The following is a 19,870-nucleotide window of genomic DNA, read 5'->3' on the forward strand; positions in this document are numbered from 1 at the left end:
AAAAAAAGTGCTCATCATCTTTAATCATCAGAGAATGCAAATCAAAACTGTTTTGAGATATCATCTAACTCCAGTAAGATTAGCCCACATTACAAAATCTCAAAACTGCAGATGTTGGAGTGGATGTGGAGAGAAAGGAACACTTCTATACTGCTGGTGGGACTGCAAACTAATACAGCCTTTTTAGAAAGAAGTATGGAGAATATGCAAGGAACTCAAAGTTTGCTACCATTTGATCCTGCAATATCATTACTAGGTATCTACTCAGACAAACAAAAATCATTTTACAACAAAGACATTTGCACCAGAATGTTTATTGCATCCCAATTCATGATAGTCAAGCCGTGGAAGCAGCTTAAATGCCCATCAACCCAGGAATGGATAAACAAATTGTGGTATATGTTTACCATGGAATACTGTGCAGCCATAAAAAGAGGAAGGCTTTCAATCTTTCATGTTTACCTGGATGGAGCTGGAACATATTCTTCTTAGTAAAGTATCTCAAGAATGGAAGGAAAAGTATCCAATGTACTCCATACTATTATGAAACCAATATATAAACACACCTTCATACGACAGATAAAGATAGTCCAGAAAGAATGAAGGGAGTGGAGGGAGAGAGGAGGGATGGGGGAACGTGACTGGAAGGGAGGGTATTTGTCAGAATCTCACCTAATGTGCACAATGTAAGGGTACGTTTCAAAACAACTACCAGTATATTATAAATATCTTACCACAAAAAATAAATATGTGAGGTGATGGTTATATTAATTAGTTTGATTTAAGCATTTCACATTATATATCAAGCCATCATATTGTACCCCCCCATAAATGTTATGATTTAATAACCGATGACAGTTACAATTTAATAAAAATTAAACCCTTCACTCTTCAGGGAGAAACTGGGATTCCTATCCAAATGTGAAAATTTACATGAAAGATATTATTATTATTATTACTATTTTTTGAGACAGAGTCTCACTATGTCGCCTTCAATGAGTGTCATGGCATCACAGCTCAGAGCAATCTCAAATTCTTGAACTTAAGCGATTCTCTTGCCTTAGTCTCTCAAGTAGCTGGGCTTACAGGTGCCCCCCACAATGTCCAGCTATTTTTTATTGCAGTTGTCATTGTTGTTTAGCTGGCCAAGGCCAGGTTTGAACCCGTCAGCCTTAGTATGTGTGGCTGGCTCCATAACCACTGTGCTATGGGCGCCAAGCCATGAAAGGTATTATTAATTCTCAGAAAAGCAATCAAACTGAAAACGTGTATAATATGAAAACCTATGTAATTTTATAACTATTAATTATTAAATATACCCCCATCCCAAATAATTCCCAGCTTTACTAGTTTTCATTAGTGAGTTCTTCTAAACATTGAAGTAAAAAATACTAGGAAAGTTACATCCTTTATAAAGATAAATATAAAAATTCTCAACAGAGTACTAGCACATAAAAGCTTGTAGGACATAAGAAGGTTTATACATCAACCCAATTGGGGAGAGTGGTTGAGCATATGAAAAATCAATTAGTGTAATAAACTCTATTCATAGAATGAAAGTAAAAAAACATAGATTATCTCAATCAGTGCAGAATAAGCATTTGACAAAAGCCAAGTGTGAATAAACCCAGTTAATATGCCTAATGATGAAAGACTGAAAATATTCCCTTCTAAGATCGGGAACAACAATGACATCTCCTCTTACCGTTTATACTGTATATCACACAGAGCAGTGGTTCTCAACCTTCCTAATTAATGCCTCCTAATGCCACGACCCTTTAATATAGTTCCTCATGTTGTGGTGACCCCCAACCATAAAATTATTTTTGTTGCTACTTCATAACTGTAATTTTGCTACTGTTATGAATTGTAATGTAAATATCTGATATGCAGGATGTATTTTCATTGTTACAAAGGGGCCCACAGGTTGAGAACCACTTACTAGGGGCTCTAGCCAGGGCAACTAGGTTACGTAAAAAAACATAATAGAAGGCATGTAGATGAAAAAGTAGTAAAACTATATTGACAGATGACATGATTGATTATGTAGAAAACCCTAAACACACATACACACTCTTATTAGCACTAATAAACAAATTCAGCAAGGATGTCCAGGAAAGATCAGCACAAAGCAATCAATTGTATTTCTGTATTCTAGTAGTGAACAATTGAAAACTGAAATAGTAAAAGAAGTTACATTAAAATAGTATGAAAAAGAATAAAATAGGCATGGTGGCTCAGGTCTGAACTTAGCACTTTGGGAAGCTGAGGCAGGAGGATTGCTTGAGGCCAGGAGCTTGAGACCAGTTTGAGCAAGAGTGACCCAAGTGCCCATCGGTCCATGAATGGATTAATAAATTGTGGTATATGTACACCATGGAATATTATGCAGCCTTAAAGAAAGATGGAGACTTTACCTCTTTCATGTTTACATGGATGGAGCTGGAACATATTCTTCTTAGTGAAGTATCTGAAGAATGGAAGAAAAAGTATCCAATGTACTCTGCCCTACTGTGAAACTAATTTATGGCTTTCATATAGCAGCTATAACCCAGTTATAGCCTAAGAATATGGGGAATGGGGAGAGGGAGGGGAGGGAGGTAGGAGGATGGACGGAGGGAGGGTGATTGGTGGGATTACACCTACGGTGCATCTTACAAGGGTACATGTGAAACTTAGTAAATGTAGAATATAATTGTCTTAACACAATAACTAAGAAAATGCCAGGAAGGTTATATTAACCAGTGTGATGAAAATGTGTCAAACTGTTTATAAAACCAGTGTATGGGGCTCCATGATTGCATTAATGTACACAGCTATAATTTAATAATAATAATAAAAAAAGAAATTTATAACACATAAAAAAAAGAGTGACATACCATCTCTAGAAAAAATAGCTGTTAGGAGGCTGAGGCAGGGGCATTGCCTGAACATGAACATCTTTGACTTTTTTTTTTTTTTTTTTTTTTACTATTGTTGATTTATACTCTGTTTTATCTGATATGAGAACAGCTACTCCTTCTTGCTTTTGGTTTTAGTTTTAGTGGAATATAGTTTTTCACCCCTTTGAGTCTTTGTGACTTTTTATCAGTTAAATGGACTTTTGAGCAACTGCAAATTGCTTGTGTTTTCTATTTTATCAATCTATAGTTTTATTTATTTATTATTTATTTATTTAATTATTATTATTATTATTTTTTGGTAGAGACAGAGTCTCACTTTACCACCCTCGGTAGAATGCCTTGGCGCCACACAGCTCACAGAAACCTCTAACTCCTGGGCTTAGGCAATTCTCTTGCCTCAGCCTCCCGAGTAGCTGGGACTACAGGCACCCACCACAATGCTCGGCTATTTTTTTGTTGCAGTTTAGCCGGGGCTGGGTTTGAACCCGCCACCCTTGGTATATGGGGCCAGCACCTTACTGACTGAGCCACAGGCACCACCCGAATCTATAGTATTAAATGGGACATTTCCTTCTTTTTTTTTTTTTTTTTTGTGGTTTTTGGCTGGGGCTGGGTTTGAACCCACCACCTCCAGCATATGGGACCGGTGCCCTACTCCTTGAGCCACAGGCGCCACCCAAAAAACTATATTCACCACTTACATTCAATCTTTTTTTTTTTGGCCGGGCCCGGGTTTGAACCCGCCACCTCTGGTATATGGGGCTTGCGCCCTACTCCTTGAGCTACAGGTGCCGCCCACTTACATTCACTCTTAATATTGGCAAGTGAGACACTGTCTCAATCATGATGCTGATTGTTAACTAAGTTGCTTTGTATTCTTCCCTGTGTTTATAGTTTATAAGAACTGTTAGTTTTCACTTTTGATTGTTTTTATACTAGTGAGTATTGGCTTTTTTTGTATTTAAAGTACTTGTAAGCATTTCTCATCTGGCTGATCATTGGTGACAAATTCCCTTAGCGTTTGCTTGTCTGGGAAAGACTTTATTTCTCCATTGTTCATGAAACTTCATTTTGCAGGATAACAAAACTCTTGGCTGACAGTTACTTTGTTTAAGAAGACTAATGATGGGACCAAATCTCATCTGTCTTTTGAGACTTCTGTTTAGAAGTTTGCTGTTAGTCTGATGGGTTTATCTTCGTTAGTTACTTGAAGCTTCTGTCTCACTCTTGTAGGATTTTCTCCTTCATTCTGCTTTTGGCCAGACTGAGGAGTATGTACCTTGGTAATGTCCCATTTGTAGTAAATCTTCCAAGAGTTTGTTGACCTTGTATCTGAATGTTTAGATAGACCAGGGAAGTTTTCCTTTAATATTCCCTGAGATAGGTTTTCCATGCTTTTTGCTTTTCCTTCTTCTTTCTCGGAGATAGCTATGATTCTTATGTTTTTATGTTGTACATAATCCCATATTTCTTGGAGATTTTGTTCATTTCTCTTAATTTTTGTTTTGCTTTAGTTTTAATTAATTGGGTTAATTTGAAATCCTTGTCTTTAAGCTCTGAAATTCTGTTTGGTTTAGTTTCTTATTAAGACCTTCCACTGTATTTTGAAATTCCCTCAATGACTTTCATTTCTAGAAGTTCTGTTATGTTTTTAAAATTTTTCTTATTAATGATTTTTAAAAATTCATGTCCTGAATTATTCTTTTGGTTTCTTTGTGTTGATCTTTAACTTTCTCATCAATCCCATTGAGATTACTTGTGATCTATAGTTTGAATTCCATATCTGACATTTACAAACTTTCCTTTTGATCGGATCCATGGTTGGAGAGTTAGTGTGATCTTTTGAGGGTGTTGGGAGAACCTGTTTGCAGAACTGGGCATGATGAGCATAGCATTATTGGGGGTGTATCCCTCCCTGCAAGCTAAGGACTGATTTTCCTGCAGCTCACCCACACCAAGAGCTCATGCTTGGTAGCAGAGGTGGCTACATCTGCAGCATTGTGTGGTTGAAGTAAGGGAAGTTTCTGTCTCCATGTACCTTCCTGGGATGTCCAGCTTTAAATTCTCAAAATGATGCCATAGCAGGCCTGTGACCAGAGATGGTAGGAGTCTTCTAGGCAAACAGTATGGACAAAATGCTGGTAGAGTGCCATCTGCTTGCATTTTGGTCTTACTGCAGCTTATAGTAGGGCAGTGGGAATTGTCCTAGAAATAGCTAGGAGAGCTTAGACTCCCCTTCTCTTCTTCAGCTGGGCGGGGGCTATAGCTACGTTAAGCCCATACTCAGCCTGAAGGTGGGGCACTTCCTTGTGTCAAACAAAATTGTGTTTTGGACCTGTGATGAGAAAGTCTGGGGCCCTGCCCAAGCAGGCAGAATGGGTGAGAAAAGTTGAAAATACTGTCTGCACACATCTTTCTCACCTGTAGTTGAGCAGGGCGGTAGAGAGTTTCCTAGGTGTGCCTGGGAGTATCTGGGCTCCTCTCTCTTTCCTGCGATCTGTGCAGTAGCTGCATGTTTACCCATACTTCCCTGGCATCTAGGCTTTGAGAGTGGTGCCAGGCACCAGCTGCTCAAGGCTTGGATGCCTGTGGGACTCTGTGTGGATTCCTTTTCAGGAACAATGTCTCTGTGCAGACAAAGTAAGACTTTGTCTCCAAAAAAAAAAAGAAAAAAAAAAAACACTGAAAATGGACAATACCACGAATTGGTAAAGATTTGGAACAGCAGGGAGCACCCGTAGCTTAGTGGGTAGGGTGCAGGCTATATACACTGAGGCTTGAGGGTTTGAACCTGGCCCAGTCCAGCTAAAACAACAATGACAACTGCAACAATAAAAAATAGCTGGACATTGTGGCGGGCACCTGTAGTCCCAGCTACTTGGGGGGGGGCTGAGGCCAGAGAATCGCTTAAGCCCAAGAATTTGAGGTTGCTGTGAGCTGGGACGCCATAGCACTCTACCCAAGGTGACAGCTTGAGACTCTGTCTCAAAAAAAAAAAAAAAAAAGATAAAGATTTGGAACAGGGAGAAGTCACATCCACCTCTGGTGGGAGTGGCAATCATGTTGAAACAGTTTGACTTTCTGAACTAAAGTGAAGCATATTCTTAACTTGTGACTTAGCGTTTCACTTCTGGGCTCATAGTCACCAGAAATTCATACATAGGAGCAGAAGACTTATGCGTGGATAACAGAATATAAGGTGTAATTTCCAAAACTTGGAAACCATTCAAATGTTCATCAACAGCAGGTCAGATAAATAAATAGTAAAATACACATATACAAATATCTATCAGTAAAAACTGTTAGGTGGTAGTTAGGAAGAGTAAATATTTAAACAGAATATAGTTCAGCATTGACCTTGGACAATGACAAAAATTGAATAGCAGGTATACTTTTCAATATTGATGAACTAGTAAATAAAGGTACAAAATAAGCCATAAAATAATAAATATTATATGAGCTCATTTATATGCATTTCAAAATCTGGCAAAATTAAACAGAAGACAAGACAGTATTCAGGATTGGGTGTGGATGTGGATGCTGAGGAACTTGTAGACTGGCATTGTTAGTTTTTATCATGAGTAGTGTTTATATGGGTCTTTGTTTTGCAATAATTTGTCTTTAGATTGATGTTTTGTGTACTTTTTTATATATTAAACTTCACAATAAAAGATATTGAAAGGATGGCTGTTTGAGGAGGTCTTGAGAAGGAATATCAATACCATTTCTTAGTCCTTAGGCTCTTAACGTATTATTTCTCAATATCTTACCAAACATTGAAAATTAAAAAAAAACAAAACCTACAAGAAACAAAAACTAGATCAGTAGGTTATGCTGATTTCTTCAATGGGGAGTATAAAGTAAAAATTATTAATTCCTGGGTCCTTCATTGTAATAGTTTCTTCTTAAAACTTCATATTCTTGGAATGCTATGTAATCTTTTTTGTTTGTTTAAATTAGGAGGTGCTAATGATGCTGGATAACTATGTGAGAGATTTCAAAGCGTTGATTGACTGGATCCAACTTCAAGAAAAGCTGGAGAAGACAGATGCTCACAGCAGGTAATGAGCTACAGAGTTAATGTTTATAGCAGCCCTCAGTAATAATCAATGAGATTGATAATGTACTTAACTTCTGATTGATTTGAAACTTACAAAACTTTAAACATTGGGTGCTGCATTTCTCATTCAGTTCAATAACAAATATTTATTGGGTATTTATCAATGGGTATTATTGGGTATTATCACTTTATTCAGAAATTTAATAGCTGAATATGACACAGTTACTACTCTCATGGAATTTGTATCCTAAGGATAATACATTTTAATACAAAATGTATTGGTATAAAAACAATTACGCTTATTCAGAGAAGAGCATCTCTTTTGGAGGACAGATCCAGGAAAGACTTCATGGAGGATGCAGAAGAAGTCTTTAAAGGATGTGTTGGATTTTACCAAGTGGTTAGTCTTTTCAGATGAAAGGAATAAACTAAAACAGCTCTGAAAATGAAGGGCATGTTTGAAGTGAAAGTAATGCAGAGAAAGGTACAGTATTTTTTCTTAATACAGTAGGCAAAGAGGAAAAATTAATTTTTGATTAGGAGACTAATACGAGTTCAGTTTCTTTAGAAAGATTCATTTGGAGTCAGCACACAATATCTGAGTCCTGTGTGACAGGCTGTAGGACTTTTGTGGTAAGGGGGACAGACACAGTCCCTGTCCTCAATGAAGCATATAGTGCACGTTGTGGTCTGAGTTCATCTCCCCCACATTCATATGTTAAACTTAATAACCAGTGTGATAGTATTAAGAGGTAAGGCCTTTAGGAGGGTGATAAAGTCATAAGTGTGGAGCCCTCATAATGGATTAGGGACCTTTTAAAAAGAGGTGGGAGCTTTTTTCCTCTTCTATTATGTGAGGATACAGCTAGAAGATGCTGTCTGTGAGGAATGGGGCCTTTACCAGGCATTGAATCTGCTGACACTTTGATCTGGGTCTTCTCAAGACTCTAGAGCTATAAGAAATAAATTTCTATTTTTCATAAATTACCAAGTTGAAGGAATCTTGTTACAGCAACCTGAGTGGACTAAGTGCATTTCTAGCAGGAAGTACATGTGTGCAAAATGTCGCTAAGAAGAAATACTGTGTACTCTGCGAATATGAGAAAAAGTACCATCAACTGGTTGCTAAGTCCGGCAAGGCTTCTCTAAGGAACTGACACTGAAATTGAGACAGAATCATCAAGTAGAAGTTGGCTAGCCAAAGGGAAAGAGTAATTCTAAGTAGAGGTAACAGTTTGTGTGATACCCTGGAGGTAGAAGAGAACACAACATAGTCAAGGAATTTAGAGGTTAGTAGGACAGGAGTGAAAAGAACAAGGGGAAGAGAATCATGAGCTGAGCCTAGAGAGGGTAGACTAGAATCACATTATGTAGACATCTGTAGACATGACAAAGAATTCAGAGTTTATTTTGAGCCGATACAGCGTCTTAAAGTAAGGAAGTGACATACTTGATTTGTATTTCTGCAGGATCATTTTGACTGCAGTGTGGAAAGGTTGAGGTGCAGCAGTATAGTTAGAGATGATGAATAGTAGTAGTAGGGAGAGTTGAGAAATATTCTAGAGATGGATAATCAGCTGGTCTTAGTATTACATTGGTTATATACAAAGGCAAAAGAAGTTTATTATTTAGTTTAGTTTTGACTTACAAGTAATACCTGAACCCTTGTGCACTGGGTCAAGTCACATGGAAATACAAAGATGCCTTTTTTACCCAGAGAGAATAGGCCTATGCTCTTTGCCTGGGAATTAACCTTGTTTAGTGGCTTTAGAAGGCCTCTTGTCTCATATTAATGTATCAGCCTTATAAAGGAACCAGGAGAGTGAAGGAATATCGAGAGACCGGTCCAGGAGGGTTGAGCCCTAGGAAACCAAATCTAGGGAAACTATTATATCTTTGTGTCAAGCAATTTTACTCCTGTACCTTGGTAATAATAGGTGATTGGATCTGTGGGTGTGCTTTCCTTCATTGGGTTGAACTAAGCTAAGGGATCATCATACTGATTTGGAACTTATGGCTATGTTGTTCATGTGAAGATAGGCAGAGGAAAGGAGGTTGGAAAAAAATGGAGTAGATTCACAGAGAGAAACAGAGATGAGATAAATCTTGTGTCTTTGAGAGCTTAAGGGTGTTGTTTTAAAGCCCATACCAGGTCTAATCTTTAAGAGCCTTGATTCTAATCTACTAGTTCCTTCTCACTCCCACCCCTTTGGAAGTCCTTGACCTTGCACAGTTTAAATCCTGATAGTAAATCTTTATTTTTTTCTTTTCATTTTTTTTATTTAACTTAATTGAGTTTGTTTCTTATATCCAAAAATAGTATATAATGTAAACACTGATGTATTAAAAAAGGTAACTTAATTATTTTTCAATGCTTTCAAAATCCAGTCTTTTTTTTTTTTTTTTGAGACAGAGTCTCAAGCTGTTGCCCTGGGTAGCGGGCCGTGACATCACAGCTCACAGCAACCTCAAACTCTTGGGTTTAAGTGATTCTGTTGCCTCAGCCTCCCAAGTAGCTGGGACTACAGGTGCCTGCCACAATGCCTGGCTATTTGTTGTTGTGGTTGCAGTTGTCATTGTTGTTTTAGCTGGCCTGGGCTGGGTTTGAACCTGCCAGCCTTGGTGTATGTGGCTGGTGCCCTACCCACTGAACTATGGGTGCCGCCAAAATCCAGTCTTCTAGTGGTGGCTGCATTGAGAATTGTATTGAGAAAGATTCAGAAGTTAAATCCAGCTTAACAGAGTAGTTGCCATCTCTGCCTTGAGATCATGGTTTAAAAAGGTATTTGAGGCTTTTCTTTTTACCTTAACCAATTATCAGTATTTCTCTTTGTCTCATGAGGCAGCTGCCAGATGTGTAAAGCAACCTTAAATTCTCTGAGATAGTATTATCCTCTTACATTTTTCAAATTATAAATCAAAATTCATTTCAACTAGACTTGGTATTTAAATGTAAGAACTGAAATTATATATTTTATAGGAGAAAATATAGACTCTCTCTCTTAGACAAAGACAGATACCATAAAGGAAAAAATATTGATTTAATATTGATTCAATAGAAAGGAAATAAGCCTTTTTGTATAAAAAATAAAGAGTTAAATTAAAAGCAAAATAGTTGTTTATTGCAGCCCAATTAACAATTGCTGTTTCATGGAAAAAGCCCAAGTGCCCATCGATCCACGAATGGATTAATAAATTGTGGTATATGTACACCATGGAATATTATGCAGCCTTAAAGAAAGATGGAGACTTTACCTCTTTCATGTTTACATGGATGGAGCTGGAACATATTCTTCTTAGTAAAGTATCTGAAGAATGGAAGAAAAAGTATCCAATGTACTCAGCCCTACTATGAAACTAAATTTTGGCTTTCATATGAAAGCTATAACCCAGTTATAACCTAAGAATATGGAGAATGGGGAGAGGGAGGGGAGGGAGGGGGGAGGATGGATGGAGGGAGGATGATAGGTGGGATTACACCTACCGTGTATCCTACAAGGGTACATGTGAAACTTAGTAAATGTAGAATATAATTGTCTTAACACAATAACTAAGAAAATGCCAGGAAGGTTATATTAACCAGTGTGATGAAAATGTGTCAAACTGTTTATAAAACCAATGTATGGTACTCCATGATCACATTAAAGTATACAGCTATGATTTAATATTAATAAAAAAATAAAAGCAAAATAGTTGCATCACCAGTGCCAATGGATTTCTAGCCATAATAGTAGGGGCAAACTATTGCAAATTAATCAGAAAATGATGTATATACTAGTAGAAAAAAAATGGGCCAAAGATACCAACATGTTAATCCCAAAAGAAGAAATTTACTTTGTTGGTAAAAACATTCAGTTTCTCACTGGTAATGATAATAAACATATATAATTTTAAAAACAAAGACAATGAAATACCACTTTCCAATGAAATTTTTAATACAAGATACCAACTGTTGGCAAAGTTGAAGGGAAATGGAGAGTAAGATGCAGGGAAACCCAGGGGAGTGATAGGGATCTGATGAAGGCATATTGTATACCCTGTTAGCTGGTTGGTTGTGAGCCAGTTGAGAAGGTGAATAGAAGTTACAGTTCTTAGTTTTCCCAGTGGAACGAACTCTTTATGCATCTTCTCTTAAGGGTGATTGAGTGGTATAGGAAGGAGACTTAATGTTTTTCTGTATTTTGTTTCACAAACTTTCCCAGAACATCAGACACAAGTAGAATAAATTAGTATCATTGCCTTTTTAATGTTTTTTAGCTGGTCATGTGGAGGTTTGTAAATTGTAAGTGGTTTATCTATGTCTGTGTAACTCCATGATCCTTTTGAGATAAGTAGGGTTCTGATGCTTTATTGCTTTGGGGAGAAAATCCTTGACCTTGCTTCATCTGATGAGATGGTAATTTTTTGGTAAGCAATGCTGTGGGGAAAATTTGTGACCTATGTTTTCACTCTCTAAAAACTAAGAGAAAAGATTAGGTCTTTCTGTTTCTCTGTTAATTTAATCTGGTACATGTCTTTAATTGACAGACCAACATCTTTGGCATGGGAAGTAAAGAAGATGTCCCCAGGACGTCATGTGATTCCAAGTCCATCAACAGATAGAATAACTGTAACATCAAATGCTCGACGAAGCTTAAATTTTGGGTGAGATGAACTTAAAAAAGCTTACTAAGGCTTGTATTACATTAAACTATTTTCTGTGGATAATATAGTAGTATAAAACTGATATCCACTGCAAAAGTTTCTGTATTTATGTTAAGCAGAATACTGTGCACATGATAACAACCACTGAGAGGGGAACACTGTGCATGGTTCAGCAATCTCGGGGAAGGACTCTGAATGCCTCGCCAATTTCTGCTAAGTTTCTAGACCTTTTAGGAGGTTTTGCATCAACCCAGTTCCCAGCGTATGAGTCTGGTGAGACATACTCTGACTTGTACAGCAAGTCAAGTAAAGCAATGTTGCTGCTCACAAACAGGCAGCAATAGTCAGTAGAAGCCTAGAATCCATGGAAAGCTGGTCCCCCAAGGTTCAAGAAAGATAACCAGATGGATAGAGTCTCAAGGTAGCCAAAAGACCTACAAAATACTTTGCTCTGGATTTTATACACTGGATGTCATTTAGATTTCTGAGTTCAAGTGTTTCCGAACATTCTATGCTAGGGGTATGAGGACAAAGATGTTCTGGACAGTTCCTCCTTATCTCAGGGTGTAGCATTCTTGGTACATTTTTCCTGACAAGTTCCAAGCTAGAGGGGAATAGTTGGATTGACCACATGACCTGTCTTCCTGCATTGTGTATGAATTTGAAATTGTGAGTATGTCTGAAAAAAAGTTAAAAATAACCCTTAAACATTAAAGTTTAGTTTTTAGGAAATGTAATATATTCAAACATGATTAGTTATCCAAAGACCAAAACTCATTAGCAATTTCATGCTAAATATTTTATGACATGAAGTGGCAATTTCTTTTGCAACATAAGATCTAAATATATATCATGTGTTGTGTTATTTTTTTTTTTTTCCACAGGATTGTAATGATCTTTATTTTTTTTTTTTTTAATTTTTTTATTAAATCATAACTGTATACAATGATATGATTATGGGGCATCATACACTCACTTCATAAACCATTTGACACATTTTTATCACAGTGGTTAACATAGCCTTTCCGGCGTTATCTCAGTTACTGTGCCAAAACATTTACATTCTACATTTACCAAGTTTCGCAAATACCCCTGTAATATGCACCACAGGTGTGATCCCACCGATTCCCCTCCCTCTACCCACCCCCCCCTTTTCCACTTCTCCCTATTGTTAAGTTGTAGCTGGGTTATAGCTTTCATGTCATGTGTTGTGTTATTGTCATACAAAGTACATCTTTTATACATTCACAACTCATCAACACAGTTTTATAATTACTGTTTTATGTAGTTGTCTTTTTAATCAGGAGAAGAAAAGAGTTGAAAACAAAAACTACACTTACATTGTCTTTTATAGTTACCTGTGTAGTTACATTTTCTAGTTCTTTACTGGTGGTCTTTATTTTTTCATGGTGATTCATTCAATTTACCGTTTAGAATTTCTTATTGGGAAGGTCTGCTCGTGTCAGAGTTTCTCAGTTTTTATTTATCTGAGAATATTTTAATTTATCCTTTTAGTTAAATTATTTCTAGAATTCTTGGTTGACAACTCTTTTCTTTCATCTCTTTGAATATGTTATTTCATTGCCTTTTAGCGTCTGTGGTTTCTTATGAGAAATCAGCTGTTATTTATTTATTTATTAAGACAGAGTCTCACTTTGTTGCCCTCGGTAAAGTGCTGTGATGTCATAGCTCACAGCAAACTCAAACTCTTGGGCTGAAGTGATTCCCTTGCCTCAGCCTCCCAAGCAGTTGGGACTACAGATGCCTGCCACAATGCCCTGGGTCTCGTTCTTGCTCAGGCTGGTCTCAAACTCCTGAGCTCAAGCAATCCACCTTGGCCTCCCAGAGTGCTAGAATTACAGGCATGAACCACCATGCCTGGCCCAGAAATTAGCTGTTACTGAGGGTCCTTGAATGTGATGTATCACTTTTCCCTTGATGCTTTCAACATTCTCTGTGTTTGGCTTTTGATTGTTTGACTATGATGTGTCTAGATGTGAATCTGAGAATATCTTACTTGGTGTTTGTTGCATCTCTTGGAAGTGTAGGTTAGTGTTTTTCATCAAATCTGGAAAGATTTGCCCATTGTTTCTTCAAGTATTCTTTCTGCCCTTTCTCTCTCTTCTCTCCTCTGAAAATCCCACTATACGTATGTTAGTACTGTTGATGTCCCACAGATTTTTGAGACTCCGTTCACTTTTCTTCATTCTTTTTTCTTTCTCTTCCATAGATCAGATGATCCCAAATGACCTTTCTTCAAGTTTGCTTGGTATTTTATTCAGCCATGTCAAATCTGTTGTTGAGCCCTACTAGTGATTTTTAAATTTCAGTTATACTTTTCAACTCCAGAGTGTCTATGTGATTCTTTATATTTACCTTCTCTTTATTGTTCTTTATTTGGTGAAATTTCATTCTCATCTTTTCCTCTAGTTCTTCAGACATGGTTTCCTTTTGCTCTTTAAACATCATTATAATAGCTGATATAAAGTTTTTGTCTATTAAGTCCAGTGTCTGGGCTTCTTGTTGCTCTTCTTGTAAATGAGCTATACTTTCATTTTTATTTGTATATCTTGTTTTTTTTTCATTACTGTTGAAAAGTAGAGATTTTTAAATGATAAAATATGACAGCTTTAGAGATCAGATTGCTACTTTCCTTAGGATTGTTATTATGATTTTTTTTTTGTTATTTTAGTTTAATGATCATCTTGAACAAATTTTGTAGAGTCTGTTTTCTTTGTTGTGTGTAGCCACTAACTTCTATGCATAATTATGAACTTCAACTAATGATTTGACAGAGGTTTCTTTAAGTGCCTTGAGCTAATGAAGCTCTTAATACTTGCCTGGTTCTGTTGTCTGTTGGAGGGCACTGTTAGTGCTCCGGCAGTTTAGAACTCTGCCTTTGTTGTCACTTCCTGCTTTCTCAGACCCTCATGGCCAGTCAGAGGTGAGAGGTTAGGGTCCTCTCCAGTCTCTTAAATGCACATAACCTGTGCATATATGTGGCCTTCTTGATTTCCAGTAATAGATGCTTATGTTGGAGCTTTTCTTTTTTTTTTTGTATTTTTTTTTTTTTTTTTTTATTGTTGGGGATTCATTGATGGTACAATAAGCCAGGTTACACTGATTGCAATTGTTAGGCAAAGTCCCTCTTGCAATCATGTCTTGCCCCCATAAAGTGTGACACACACAAATCCTCTATGGAAATCTCATTCTTTAGAACTTCAGTTTTGTGCTCAGCCCTTTGTTTGCCTCAAATGTTATTGCTACTTCTAATAGTTGTGATATTAAGAAGAAAATGGTCATATTTGTTTTCCACTAATATCCCTGGGGAAATTTTTTCCTACAAGAAAATTAGGACTCTTAAGATTGAGCTTTAATGTTTGATATGTAATGGAAGGGCTGTTAAGGAGTTTTCTTGGTCAATTTTCTTTCCTCTGTTAAACTCTGACCTTCTTTGACCTTCTTCCGTTTCTCCCCATGTCAGAGTTAATACCTTCCACCTCTTATTACTTCTAACCTTGTATATAGTTACTTTATTACATTTGCAGTGTTTTCTTTGGTGGGTGTGTGTCTGTTTTTTTGCACTTACACTAGGACCTTCTCTGAGGCAAGATCTTTGCTATATCTCTGTATTCTGAGTGCCTGGCACTATACCTGGCACTTTGTAAAAATGTTTATTCAATAGAACCACACTTTTGCTTTCAAGTGCATTTATGTAGTTATTAGGTAGTGTTTACCTTTGGTTAAGATGGATGGTTTTGGAATCATACAATAATTTGACCGTAATGGATTTATGAAAATATATACAAAGACAAATATTTGTATGTTCAAGTACCATTTTAGGGGAAGTTGCTCTGTAACCAAACTTCCTTTGGTCTGTGGTTCAGAGTATTGTGTAGAGCATGGTTTAACACTGCAAGCTTTTAATGTACATGTGGTAAAAGTTCTCATATTAGTCTCCGTGTTACCTTGTCATTAGGTTAATTGACAACCTTCATTATCCTTGTGAAACATACTATTTCTTTCAGCTTGCTGAACTATTGTGGCTCTTAGGGTATTTTTAGTATATCTATTTACTTCTGGTGTTGCTGGTTGAGTTATGTGTTTATCCCCAATATGGTGTTAGTTATCAAACTTGGTGTATGCAAGTTGTTCTTGCTATATTTTAACTCATAACTGAAGTATTAAGTAAGCCAGTGAAGTATTAGTGTAAATAGAGACATTTTTCCCATGAAAAGTTTAGGTTAATTTTTTGGAAATTTGATAAGTAAAAAGTGTTAAAATAAAGTGCTGTCCAATGAGTAGATAGGAAAACTACAAGTTTGGTAAAATGTTATTCAAGTTAGGAGAATTATACATTAAATTGTTTAATAGATGTCATTGAATTTTCATTTTACTTTAAAGGAACCAGAATGGATATGGTTGGTGAGACATCATGTTGCTGTCATGTAAGAAATGTGACAGGCTAGGGGAGGTGACTCATGCCCATAGCTCTAGCACTTTGGGATGCTGAAGTGGGAGAATTGCTTGAGGCTAGAACTTTGAGACCTGGTCTGTACAAAAAATTATGAAACTTAGCTGGGTGTGGTGACATATACCTGTATTCCTATCTGCTCTGGAGGCTGAGGGAAGAGGATTGCTTGAGCCCAGAATTTTGAAGCTTTAGTGAGCTATGATGATACACTTCTGTATTCCACTCAGGTTACAGTGAGACCTCCCCCAAAAGAAATGTGACAAAGAAAAAGCCAGTTTTAATAGTACCTACATAAAGATTGACAAATTAATGCACATTTACTAAGCACATAAGTGAAACTAAAAACTTTATGATATCTATGCATAATTTTTTTAAAGGATTCTCGCATTTAAGTGCATTTTTCTTTTAAATAATTTTAACAAGGTTGTCTATATTATCTTTATTCATTTTCTTTATTCCCATATTTATGTTTGTTATACTATATAAAATTATTGAAGTATTAGATCAAGATAAATTAAATATAATTAAATTTCCATGACAGTGTTATTCTACGTATATAGATACATACACATAGTTAATTTAAAATTGAAATATATTTAATACATTGAAAATTATTACTTTCATATTTAATTTATTAAATGTACTTGTTTTTCTTCATAGCAGTTCACCTGGCACAGTGGCAGCTCCTCATATGGCTCCCACAGGAGTCAGTTGGGCTGACAAGGTGAAAGCTCATCATACAGGCTCTCCTGCTTCTTCAGATGGAGTACCTGCCCAGTCTTGTCCACCGATGATAGTGCAGAAGCCTTCACGCAAAAATGGTAAGTGACTCTGAATTAGCCTTTTTGTGTTGTACACAGGTGGATATATGGAGATATTTATTTAAAGAAATCGTTCCTAATAGAGTGATATATTCATCTCTTTGTGTCATGTTTGTGGTATTAATTTACCATAGTTAAAACCATAAATTAAAGGCTGAGCATAATTACTTCTCAGTACTGAATGATAGCTTATGGAGATCATTATAGTTTCAGATTTGCCCTTTGTAAACTTTAAGGAGAATGATGTCTTTTGTGGATTAGTTTATAAGATCCTTTAGAATTCTTTTGATGTAAAGTAGAAAAAAAAATAGGCTAGCACATTTTCTAGGCAGAATACACTTTTATTTATTTATTTATTTACTTTTATTATTAAATCATAGCTGTGTACATTAATGTGATCATGGGGTACCACACACTGGTTTTATAGACCATTTGACATATTTTCATCACACCGGTTAACATAGCCTTCCTGGCATTTTCTTAGTTATTGTGTTAAGACATTTATATTCTACATTTACTAAGTTTCACATGTACCCTTGTAAGATGCACCGTAGGTGTAATCCCACCAATCACCCTCCCTCCGTCCATCCTCCCACCTCCCTCCCTTCCCTCTCCCCCTTCCCCATATTCTTAGGTTATAACTGGGTTATAGCTTTCATATGAAAGCCATAAACTAGTTTCATAGTAAGGCTGAGTACATTGGATACTTTTTCTTCCATTCTTGAGATACTTTACTAAGAAGAATATGTTTCAGCTCCATCCATGTAAACATGAACGAGGTAAAGTCTCCATCTTTCTTTAAGGCTGCATAATATTCCATGGTGTACATATACCACAATTTATTAAACCATTCGTGGATCGATGGGCACTTGGGCTTTTTCCATGACTTAGCAATTATGAATTGGGTTGCAATAAACATTCTGGTACAAATATCTTTGTTATAATGTGATTTTTGGTCTTCTGGATATATACCTAGTAGAGGAATTATAGGATTGAATGACAGATCTATTTTAGATCTCTAAGTGTTCTCCAAACATCTTTCCAAAAGGAATGTATTAATTTGCATTTCTACCAGCAGTGTAGAAGTGTTTCTTTTTCTCCACTTCCACGCCAACATCTCTGGTCTTGGGATTTTGTGATATGGGTTAATCTTACTGGAGTTAGATGATATCTCAGAGTAGTTTTGATTTGCATTTCTTTGATGATTAAGGATGATGAGCATTTTTTCATATATCTGTAGGCCGTGCACCTGTCTTCTTCAGAAAAGTTTTTCTTCAAGTCCCTTGCCCAACCTGCGATGGGATCACTTGTTCTTTTCTTGCTTGTATGTTTGAGTTCTCTGTGGATTCTGGTTATTAAAACTTTGTCGGAGACATAACCTGCAAATATCTTCTCCCATTCTGATGGCTGTCTGCTTGCTTTACTTACTGTGTTCTTGGCTGTGCAGAAGCTTTTTAGTTTGATCAGGTCCCATTAGTGTATTTTTGAATCTGCTTCAATTGCCGGGGGGGGGGTCCTTCTCATAAAATACTCACCCAGACCGATTTCTTCAAGACTTTACCCTGCACTCTCTTGTAGTATTTTGCAGAATACACTTTTAAGTAGCATGTCACTACTTCAGCTATTTAATATTTGATTATTATTTTGGCACTGCAGAGTAATATTTTATGTTTATCTTTGTTCACGCATCTATTTTCTATCCATTAGAATAATTATGGAACATAAATAATTAGAAAGGATATTATTATGCGAGCCTACCCTGAACAAATTACTCCATAATAATTTTTTTTGTAAAAAAATTTTATATAGAAATCTACATTGGATTTTATTCATCTATAGAGGCTGAGATTTTAGAATGATAATAGATATTATGCATTTTGTGTTACAAGTTTAGGAGAACTTCATGAACTGCGTTCTTTCTTTTCTTTTTATTAAGTCATATACACATAGATCATGAATACATTTAATGCATACGTGCAGTACAATTGGTTGATTTTTTTATACAATCTGAGGTGCTTACATCAAATCAATCAACATAGCTTTCACCTCATTTACTTGATTATTGTGTTAAGACATTTATGTTCTACACTTGACAGATTTGACTTGTACCCTTGCAATATGCTCCATAGGTGTGGTTCCGCCATTTACCCGCCCTTTATTAAACCTCCCCCTTCAGGCTCAGCACCTATGGCTCAAGTAGCTAAGGCGCCAGCCACATACACCTGAGCTGGCGGGTTCAAATCCAGCCCGGGCCTGCCAAATAACAATGATGGCTGCAACAAAAAATAGCTGGGTGTTGTGGCAGGCGCCTGTAGTCCCAGCTACTTGGGAGGCGAAGGCAGGAGAATCACTTGAGCCCAGGAGTTGGAGGTTGCTGTGAGTTGTGATGCCACAATACTCTACCCAGGGCGATAGCTTGAGGCTCTGTCTCAAAATAAATAAATTAATTAAAAAAACCTTTCCCTCCTCTCCCTTCCCACTCCATTTTTCTCCTTCATCCTGGGCTATACATGAACTGCTTTCCCTTTTCTTCAGAGGATGATCCTGTCGAAGCTTTCTGGTTCAGAAAGAAGTGTTTTATTGCACATACAAAGGACGTTGCTATCTTTGCATTATGGATGTTTTTTAGTTTGTTTTTCTATTTTGGTCTCAGTATGTTGTGTTGGCTTACTTAAAACAATATTCCTTACTTTTTACCCCTGTTTTCTTCATACAAACTGAGTGTAGAAAATTGACAACAGGCAAGAGTTTTTTCTGTCCTAGGAAAAGGTAGGAAAATATGGAATCATCAGGCTTAGTTCTGTATCTTGAAAGAATCTGAAAGAAATGTGTTGTAAAATCAAAACTGGAAAATAAAGGAGTCATGCATGGTATTAGGATATATGGCTTGCTTTGTTCAAAGCATTACTCTCAAATTATTCATGAAAACTCATTTAGTTAAGATGAAATGATAGATCTTGATCATAAC

At 36.6% G+C, this 19,870-nt stretch overlaps 1 protein-coding gene across 1 annotated transcript in view; it reads left to right on the top strand.

The window, feature by feature from the left end:
• The window catches only part of SCAPER (S-phase cyclin A associated protein in the ER), a 580,407-nt gene that overhangs the window by 139,852 nt on the left and 420,685 nt on the right, over positions 1 to 19,870 (top strand). Inside the window, exons 6-8 of the mRNA XM_053594624.1 lie at positions 6,864 to 6,964; positions 11,491 to 11,607; positions 16,742 to 16,902. Coding sequence (XP_053450599.1) covers positions 6,864 to 6,964; positions 11,491 to 11,607; positions 16,742 to 16,902 — 379 coding nt within the window. The remainder of the gene's footprint in view (positions 1 to 6,863; positions 6,965 to 11,490; positions 11,608 to 16,741; positions 16,903 to 19,870) is intronic.

Source organism: Nycticebus coucang, chromosome 6 (genome assembly GCF_027406575.1).
Source record: "Nycticebus coucang isolate mNycCou1 chromosome 6, mNycCou1.pri, whole genome shotgun sequence".
Lineage (NCBI taxonomy): Eukaryota > Metazoa > Chordata > Mammalia > Primates > Lorisidae > Nycticebus > Nycticebus coucang.